General features: G+C 42.2%; 1 protein-coding gene across 1 annotated transcript; it reads left to right on the top strand.

The window, feature by feature from the left end:
* Positions 1 to 5068: 5068 nt before the first annotated feature.
* Positions 5069 to 5434, top strand: LOC109929723 (late histone H2B.L4-like). Its single transcript, XM_020529291.1, has one exon. The coding sequence runs from the start codon at positions 5069 to 5071 to the stop codon at positions 5432 to 5434; it is 366 nt and encodes a 121-aa protein (XP_020384880.1).
* The last annotated feature ends 5031 nt before the right edge of the window (positions 5435 to 10465 follow it).

Here is a 10465-nt window from a genome sequence, read left to right on the forward strand (position 1 = left end):
TGTAAAACTGGTAAAATTAAGGAACAATGGATGAATAAAGATATTGAGGTTCTAGTCAAGAATAAAATAGAATATTTAAAAAAGTATAGACAACTTGGTTCAATTGGATCTCTTAATCAATATAAAGAGTGCAGGGGTGTTCTTAAGAGAGAAATCAGGAAGGCAAAAAGGGATATGAGATAGCATTGGCAGATAAGGTTAAGGATAATCTATAGAGATTCTACAAATACGTAAAGAGCAAGAGGGTAACTGGAGAGAGGGTTGGACCTCTTAAAGATCAAGGAGGTTGTTTTTGTGTTGAACCCCAGGAGATGGGAGAGATGCTAAATGTATATTTTGTGTCAGTTTTTACTGTAGAGAAGGAAGTGGAGTCAAGAGAATGCAGAGAAATAAACATAGATGTTTTACAAACAGTTCACATTACAGAAGAGGAAGTTCAGGAGATATTAGAAAATATAAAGGTAGATAAACCTCTGGGACCTGATTTAATGTATTCCAGAACTTTGTGGAAATTAAGGGAGGAAATAACGAGAACCCTTGCAGAAATATTTGCATCATCTATAACTACGAGTGAGCTGCCTGATGTCTGGAAGGTGGCTAATTTGTACTTTTGTTTAAGAAAGGTTGTAAAGAGAAATCAGGGAAATATAGACCTGTAAGTCTGACTTTGGTTGAGGGTAAATGGTTGGAGGTGATTATAAAAGATAGGATTTATGGACTTTTAGAGAGGCATAGGAAGGATATTATCAAAATGGAGGGGGTTCAGAAGAGATTTACCAGGATGTTGCCAGGTATGGAAGGATTGAGTTATAAAGAAAGGCTATATAGGCTGGGACTTTTTCATTGGAGCATAGCAGGTTGAGAGGTGACCTGATAGAAGTTTATAAAATAATGAGAGGAATAGATAGAGTTGATGGTAGTTGTCTTTTCCCTAAGATGGGGAATTTCAAGACGAGGGGGCACATTTTTAAGGTGTGGTTCACGTGGGGATTGAACTTCCTGATGAAGTGGTCAATGCGCGTACAATTACAATGTTTAATATTCATTTGGATGAATAGGAAAGGTTTGGAGGGATATGGGCCAGGAGCAGGCAGATGGGACTAGTTTAATTTGGGATTATGTTTGGCATGAACTGGTTAGACCGAAAGGTCTGGTTCAGTGCTGTATGACTCTATGACTCTATGCACACCCATCCCAAACCCATGTTTCACTGTGACCTCCACACCAATCTATGCCTCTGTATCCACACCTAGTCCTTTCTAGTCCCTATGCCAACATGGGTAGTAATACATGACAACCCATGTTCCTCACCCACCAGCCATTGCCTTTTTGGCTACCATGCCAGGTTACCCAGTACCCCTGTGGATGGATCTTGGGACCCAGGCACAGACGAGAAAAGTAGATGTCTATTAAATAAAGTAAGTGTAGTGCAGACTTTGTCTATGTTGAGAAAAACTCTCATTCATTAAAAAAAACATTTACTAAATAAATTAATTCACCTCAATGAAGTCCTACAAAACAAAACTTAATTCAAGTGCAACAAGTGTTAGCATTCATTTTTGGAGAAACTTCTAGTTTCTAGACCAATCTTGATAATAGGAACTTTGGACTTAATTTCCAGAGAATGTGAAGAGCAGCATAAAACACAAGAGGAAGGCAACAGTGACGATTGTGACCCAAGGAAAACAGGGAACATATGGCAGCTTCCTCCTCTCAGACCCTCTTCACTTTCATGAAGTTATAAAGATTGAAGCCTCAAACCAAGAAACAATCATTAATACATGTGAAGCAGAGAACATTGGACAATCAGGAATTATTGAAACTTTTTAAATTTTGATGTAAAATTCTGTTTACAATTTCCCTAAACCATGGGTGGTGTCTTCCATCTGCACAATTCCAATGCCAAAACAAAACTATCTGTATATATAGTCAGAGTCTAAAATTTGATTCCCAACCCAACATACTTGGGAGTGACTCTAAATAGAACTTTGTCCTTTAGGGAACATTCATAGAACAAAGAAAATTATAGCACATGAACAGGCCCTTCGGCCCTCCAAGCCTGCGCGGATCCAGATCCTCTATCTAAACCTGTCGCCTATTTTCCAAGGATCTGTATCCCTCTGCTCCCTGCCCATTCATGTATCTGTCCAGATGCATCTTAAATGACGCTATCATGCCCACCTCTACCACCTCCGCTGGCAACCCGTTCCAGGTACCCACCACCCTCTGTGTAAAAAACTTTCCACGCATATCTCCCTTAAACTTTTCCCCTCTCACCTTGAAATCGTGAGCCCTAGTAATTGAGTCCCCCACTCTGGGAAAAAGCTTCTTGCTATCCACCCTGTCTATACCTCTCATGATTTTGTAGATCTCAATCAAGTCCCCCCTCAACCTCTGTCTTTCTAATGTAAATAATCCTAATCTACTCAACCTCTCTTCATAGCTAGTGCCTTCCATAACAGGCAACACCCTGGTGAACCTTCTCTGCACCCTCTCCAAAGCATCCACATCCTTTTGGTAATGTGGCGACCAGAACTGTACGCAGTGTTCCAAATGTGGCCGAACGAAAGTCCTATACAACTGTAACATGACCTGCCAACTCTTGTACTCAATACCCTGTCCGATGAATGAAAGCATGTCGTATGCCTTCTTGACCGCTCTATTGACCTGTGTTGCCACCTTCAGGGTACAATGGATCTGAACACCCAGATCTCTCTGTGCATCAATTTTCCCCAGGGCTTTTCCATTTACCGTATAGTTCGCATCTGAAGATCTGAAGAAAAAGTAGCAAATGTCAAAACCAGAAACAACATACTGAACAAACTTGCTGAATGGTCATGAAGCACAGTACTCTGGACCTCAGCACTTTACCCTATTACACTCTGCACTCTCTCTCACAGGGATAGAGACAGACATCACAGGCCTAGATGCTGCTCCTGGGTCCCAACCCTGACCCAACAAGCACAGCTGTCCCCATAGATCCCCGCCCCTTAATTACTGGGTCCCAAAGTAACCTCCGTCCTAGGTACAGCTTTCCTGGCTTCCAGTCCTTACAAACATATTCCTTCACACATCTGCTAATTGACAAAAAATGCAAGCTGGTTGAAACTATCCGTGTTGCATATCGCTTACCACTCCATAAAGATATCCTCAATCTACCAACTGTACACTTTTCATCGCGGCATCCTATATGGAACAATCTTCCTGGGAAAGATATTTCAGTGGACATCCTTTGGCTCAAAGAATGTGAAACTACTGGAAGTCACTAACCAGCTACTTGTGACAAATCCCATTTGTCAAATTATTACAACTACAGTGATCTTTGCTAAAGGTGCAGAAGTGAGGGCCCCTGTGCAATGATTATCCACTACTAGGATGTCACACCCACAAGGCACAAAGAGAAATCCTAGTTATTTTTAAAACAAACCCGACTAGTTTAATTTTTAAAATCGACTCATGCTGAATATGAAATAACTCATACTGACAACAGATTGGGCATGTTGGCTGCTTTGAGGGAGTTCCAGCAATTACGGGGACAAAGCTAGCTCATCATTTCACTGGAATCCCATACTTCTCATTGTATGAACATTGCAATAAAGCCACATAAAGTCACAGCTGTCAGAGCATCTTCCTGAGACAGTAGGAACTGCAGATGCTGGAGAATCTGAGATAACAAGGTGTAGAGCTGAATGAACACAGCAGGCCAAGCAGCATCAGAGGAGCAGGAAGGCTGACGTTTCGGGCCTAGACACTTCTTTTGAGCTTTCCTGCTCCTCTGATGCTGCTTGGCCTGCTGTGTTCATCCAGCTCTACACCTTGTTATCTCAGAGCATCTTCCTGGCTGGGTTTTGTTTGCAACCAAACCATTGAAATTTACTACGTCTGAAGTGTTTTTTTCTCGTTTTGTTCTTTCATGGGAAGTGGGTGTGATTGCACAGCTGACATATAGTACCCATCGCCTATTGCTTTCAACTCAGTGACTTGCTCGACCACTTTAGAAACAATTAAGAGTAAACCTGCATCTGGAATCACGCATGAGTCAGAATAAATAAGGATGGTAGATTACCTTGCTTGAAGAATATTAGTGAATCAGATAATTCTTTGCAACAATTGATGATAATTAACATGGTCACAAACAGTGTTCCAGATTTTTAAATAATTCACATTTCACCAGTTGCCATGTCTTTAGAGTCAGGGCCTCTGGATTACTAGTCTGGTGACATCATTGCCACCATCTCCCTAAAAGTAGTCCCACAGTTATCTCCTATAACACGCTGTGGCTTTTGAACAGGCACATCAAAACAACTTCATTGAATTGAACTGAGTCATCCTGGAAGCTTTGAATTCTGTTCTCAGTCAGAACAAAGAACTGTGAGCACCTCTAGGTTCAGCTGAGGCTTGCGTCTCATCTTAGCCTCTCTCAAAACCAGAAAAATCATTTTCTGATGAAGGGTCTAGGCCCGAAACGTCAGCCTTCCTGCTCCTGTGATGCTGCTTGGACTGCTGTGTTCATCCAGCTCTACACCTTGTTGTCTCAGATTTTCCAGCATCTGCAGTTCCTACTATCACTGATTTTCTGAATTCTGACTCTATTCGAGTTGATCTTTCTCTGCACCTTCTCTGTAGCCATAAAACTATATTCTGCATCCTGTTCTATTACCCTGATGTAGTTATATAAGGCATGATTTGCCTAACTAACATGCAAAAACAATACATTTCACTGTATTTTGGTACATGTGACAAAAATATTTCAAATAAAAATATCCTTTTTTTAATTTGTACATAATTGTAATTTCTTTTCCTTTTTAAAATTCTTTCATCCTGCATGCTTGTGTTCTGTCCTCCACGTTTTGAATACATTAATGAACCCCTTTTTTGTTTTAACCCGAAAGAATTTATTGTGTATCATTTTTTAAATTGAACTTCACAAAGACAGGATTTGGGGAGACCCACCACCAACTATTTCAAAAGGGAAAATAAATGAGGAAGGAAAATTAGAAATTCCCTTTGTTTACAGACAGAGGTAGAGGATCCATAAAATGATTTAATTCACCTCACACTCTTGTCCATGACGTGGAGCCTCAGCACAAACCCTTCATGCAGTTACAGAGAGATATATACAGTGAAGAGCAGCAAGAAGAGGAGAAAGTCCAGGAAAGAAAGTTACGCCATCTATATCTACAAAGTGATGAAGCATGTTTACCCTGACACTGACATTACCTCCAAGGCCATGAGCATCATGAACTTGCTTGGCAATGATATTTTCGAGCGCATCATGGGCAGACATTGCTGCCTGGTCCATTACAAGAAGTGCAGCACCATCAGCTCCTGGGAAATTCAGACCACTGTGTGCCTCCTATTGCTTGGGGAGCCGGCCAAGCAGGCCACGTCAGAGGGCACAAAGGCACTGACCAAGTTCACCAGCTCCAAGTGAAACACCAGATTGTACTGAAGTAAAATAAACAAACAAACCCAACAGCTATACAGTATTATCTTTCTCCTCCATCTGGGCATGTCAGAGATACCCGGAATTGTTGGTAGCTTGGCAGCTGTTAATTCTCTAGTTTGGGTGGTCCTGAGCAGGGATTCCATGAGTTGATGAAGATACTGTATATTTTTCAGGGAGACTTTGAGGACACCTTTAAATGCTTTCTCTGCCACTTGTCTTAGTGAAGCTCAGAGAAGAGCACTTGTTTTGGAAGTCTTGTGTTCAGCAGCTGATTGATCATACCCAGTTTCTCAATACTCAGGATATTGGCATGAGAGAGGACACTGAGCGAACAGCAGCAATACTGCCTTTGTATCTGAGGGACTGTGTAGAATAATCGCTGGTAATACTTCTCAAGGGGTTTGAGTGTCTTCTATCTATTAAGAGGCACAGTGGACATGACCTTCACAACAAATCAAATTCAAAAAAGTGCAGAAAACAGCAGCTACCTCCATATATGGCCTTCCTTGAACTCTCAAAGGTTTTTGAGTCTGTTAACTGGTGTTATATGTTCAAAGATAAATGTTTTGGAACAGAATCCATGTCTACATTTTTGGTAAGAGCCATATTTCCATTAATTAAACACTATAAAACTCTCAGCCTACTGATTACTAACTCCCCATAGTTATATAAAAACCATTCACACCCAATTAACCCTTAACTAATATATCCATCATCTGTTCTCCATTTTGTGAGGGCTTAGGCAACCTTTCAGACCCTATTAGATAATACCAACCTGGAGGTAAAATGGAGAGCTTTCCTCACATTCGGTTCCCTGCATAAATTCATTCTCATCCTCTGTTAGCAGCATGATAGCCTGCTATTCATGATCCTCACCCACAATTCACCACAGCTCCAATACTTATGCAAACTGTAGTCAATAAAGCTGCGTCATTGCTTGAATGCCCATTTCTATTTTCCTTGTTGTGACACTCCTCCTCATATCTATGAGACATCCTACTGGGGTGGAGCTTACTTATAGGACAAGCAAGAAACTATTCAGAGTCACCTCCAATCCAGAACCAAGACCAACCCAACCTCTGTCATGGAGTTGCAATAAGGATGTGTGCATAGTTGGAAGCTGAACACCCCAAACTATTGCTGATGTTTTCTCAGAGACTAATGACAGTATATCCCTCAGGGGTAAATTGGAAGACAAATGTCCTCTATCAGTCTCTTCCCATACGTACGTAAGAACTAATAGTAGGAATGGGCAGTTCAGTCCCTCAAGCCTGATCCATCATTTAATATGATCATGGCTAATCTCATCTCAGCCTCTACTCCATTTCCTGTCCACTCTCCATAATCCTTCAAACCATTACCAATTAAAAATGTGTTTATCAGCTCTTTTCCACATAGTACTGTTATCTGCACCAATATCAAGATCCATGGCTAGTCCCTAGACAACATGAATTTATTTTCAACACCTTGGAAGTTTCCTCTCAGTGCGAGTAGACATTGATGGTAAAATTCAACATTGCCTCCAGTGTACCAATGCAGCCTTTGGCTATCTGAGGAACAGAGAGTTTGACGACAAAGATCGCAATCGTGCCATCGAGCTAATGGTCTGCAAGCAGTAGTGTTACCTGTCCCCCTACATGTATTGGAACATGGACAATGTACAACAGATGGGTTTCACTGCTAAGATGGCAGGACTTTGAGTTTGTATAACTGCAGATTGAGCTTCCACTGCAGCACTCAGATGTTTGCTGGTTTCTACTTGTGTTGCTGTGGAACTGGGTATCAAACATCAGTTGCTGCATCAGGGTTGGCTCCAATGGGATGGTAATACAGTTGGCTACCATTTCCATGCTGGAAGCTTTGGCCACCATACTTTGCATTGAACCATGTGCAATGTTGTTGTTTTACTGCCCCATGCTCCATGGGGTGACAGCAGGTTTTCCAATGTATCAAGCATTTCATTGTGGATACCCATCAACCTTTTATTGTGTGCTGTCCCATTGAATCACTCTGCATCAGAGCTTATGTGTGAGTTCATCCTCCACTGAGCTGGTACCTGCAATAACTGTGTTCCATACTCTAACTGCAGCTCAGGCATGCTCAGTGTCACAGCACATTCAGATCCCACTTCTGAGTAATCCTTGAAAGTGCACACAATGTCAGTATTTGAGCTGGTGGTTGTGAGTGTGAGCGACGGATGATATTTCCAGTTCTTCCACTTCATTCTCTTCCACCACTGCCCGGCCAGTGTCAGTTCTTGTGTATCTCAAAGGAAATAGGCACAAGTGTTGCATTGTGGTGAAGGAAGGGAGGAGAAAGAAAGTGGTAGAATCACAGCATTTGTAGCATCTAAATCCGAAGACAGTGAGGAATGAAGGCCAGGTGGAGGAGGTGAAAGGGAGGCTTAGGTATTAGAATATCTTCATTAGTTTCAGCACTCACAGCCCACACACCCTCTACCCTACTTTCTGCAATAACAGCCTCAGTCATGTCTGGTCAGATGATGGTAAGCATTGTCCCCTCTCATTGGATTGAGGTTGTAGAGCCATGCCACTGGCTGGTTCCAACTCCCTCTGGCTCTTTTTGCTTAACTTGTTCATTTGCTCTGGGTATCATTGCTTCAGCCAGCATTTATTGCACATCCCTAATTTTTTTTTTTAATTATTCAAGCAGGGGTTGATATTTCTCACCCCATGTTGCCTTTGAGAAGGTAATGGTGAGCTGCCTCCTAGTCATCCTCTTGAATTCGCACCTCACAAACAATATCCGAGACAATCCCATCATTATTCTTGAGTATGCCCTGTCTCACTGGCAGGAGAGACCCACCAGAGGTGGCAGCACTGTGGTATAGAGTCCCAGAGGAGATTGAAGGGTCACTCAGCTCCTGATCTCATTACAGCATTGGCTAAAACATACAAAAGTGAGCTGACCTCCAAAGGTGGGGTGACAGTAATTAAACATGGCATCAAGGCCACAATTAACCGAGCATGGCATCAAGGAGTCCAAACAGAAATAGAGTCAATGGGAATCGGGGTGGGGTGGGGGTGGTAGTGTTGTGGGAGTTGGGATTGCGATTTCCAGCTGGTTGGAGTCATACCTAGCAACAAGGAAGGTGCTGGAGGTCAATTCTCTCAACTTTAGGACATCTCCGTAGGAGTTCCTCAGGGTCGTGTCCTTAGCTCACCCATCTCCAGCTGCTTTATCAATGACCTTCTCACTGTCATAAGGTTGGAAGTGGAGATGTTCACTGATGATTGCATAATGTTCAGCAACATTTGTGATTCCTCAGATACTGAAGCAATCCATGTTCAAATGCATAAGGACCAGGATGACATCTAGGCTTGAACTTACAAATGGCAAGCAACATTCACACCATACCAGTGTAGGACAATGACGATCTCCAATACAAAAGAATCTAACCATTGTCTCTTGATGTTCAATTGATTGATTGATTGATTTGATTTATTGTCACGTGTACCTAAGTACAGTGAGAAGTTTTGTTTGTGAGCAGTACGGGCAGACCATAGGTTAAAAAAAAATCTCAGACAGAGCAAAGCATATAGGTAACACTGCACAGGACAGGCACTAGGCAAGATCAACGTTAATAAGATCAACACTATTTGAATTTAGGCAGTCCACTCATCAGTCTAATAATGGCAGGGAAGAAGCTGTTCTTAAACTTGCTGGTGTGTTTGTTCAAGCTTCTGTATCTTCTGCCTGATGAAAGAGGTTGTGGGAGAGCATTACTGGGGTGGGAGGGCTCTTTGATGATGTTGGCAGCCTTTCCGTGGCAAGAAGACATGTAAATGGAGTCCATGGATGGGAGATTGGTTTCCATGATGGTCTGGGCTGTGTACACAATTCTCTGTAGTTTCTTGTGGTCCTGAGCAGAACAGTTGCTGTACCAGGCTGTTATGCACCTGGACAGCGTGCTTTCTATGGGGCATCTGTAAAAGTTGGCAAGGGTCCTTATGGACATGCCAAATTTCCTGAGCCACCTGAGGAAGAAGAGGTGTTGTTGTGTTTTCTTGACCGTTCTTGGCATTACTGTCATTAAATAGCCCTCAAATGAAATCCTGGGGGTACCATTGATCAGAAGCTGAATTGAACTATCCAAGATGACTAGGAGCCAGGTCACTGCCACCTTTTCAAAGGCAACTAGGGATAGATAATAAGTGCTCAGCTAGCAATGCCCAGATCTGTGATTGAATAAAAAAATCTATGTCATGCTGTTACTTCACTAGAACAAGACGTAGTCCTCCCGTTTTCTGTGCCACCTCATCCTTCAACAGAAGGGAAAATGTGTCAGTGAGTGTGTTGCAATGAGCTTGGATAATGTGTCTGTCATGGTTAAATAGCTGCCAGTATATGTAAGTTGTGAGATGTGGGTATGAGGTTTGTAACAGTGCTAAGTGTTTGAGGGTAAGATGAGGCTATGAGTCGTAGTTATGAGGTGATTGAGGGAGATTATTAAAGCAGAATGTGAAGTTAATGTGCCGTTGGTGACATGTGGCATTTTGAAGGTAACTTCACTGGTTTTGACAATTTGTTAAGATGAAGATGTTGAATCTTTGTGGCACAACACTAGGCCCCTGAAAGCTATGATGCTGACATTGATCTAGAGGACTATGTACTCCCACTGCCTTTATGCAGGACCTCTGGTACTTCAGTGGATAGATGAACTCTTTCCTTTTATTCATCTCCTGCATCAAAGCCTCCAGTGCTATATTGGAAAACATTGCATCAGCAGAGACACTTTTCCTCAGTCACTTGCAGAGCTGCTCCAATCAAAATGCGAGTGCAGACTTAAAACTGCGCAGGGCAACTTTAAGTGGCATTTGCTTCATATGATTTTCCATCTCCTATTGAGGCATGAAGTCATTAAAGTTAGTTTGCTTAGCTGGCTGCATGTTGCATTCATGTAAAGGAAGAGTCAGCATGAAGTTGCTGACTGTATTGGAAACAATACAAGCGGGTGAATTGTGCATCACAAAACCCACAAATTTTCCCGGGCCT

The sequence above is a fragment of the Rhincodon typus genome, chromosome 11 (assembly GCF_021869965.1).
Source record: "Rhincodon typus isolate 14 chromosome 11, sRhiTyp1.1, whole genome shotgun sequence".
NCBI classification, from domain to species: Eukaryota; Metazoa; Chordata; class Chondrichthyes; order Orectolobiformes; family Rhincodontidae; genus Rhincodon; species Rhincodon typus.

What these genes read in the sequence shown, in the direction of transcription:
- LOC109929723 (XM_020529291.1), top strand. Translation starts at nt 5,069, where the DNA reads ATGACGTGGAGCCTCAGCACAAACCCTTCATGCAGTTACAGAGAGATA.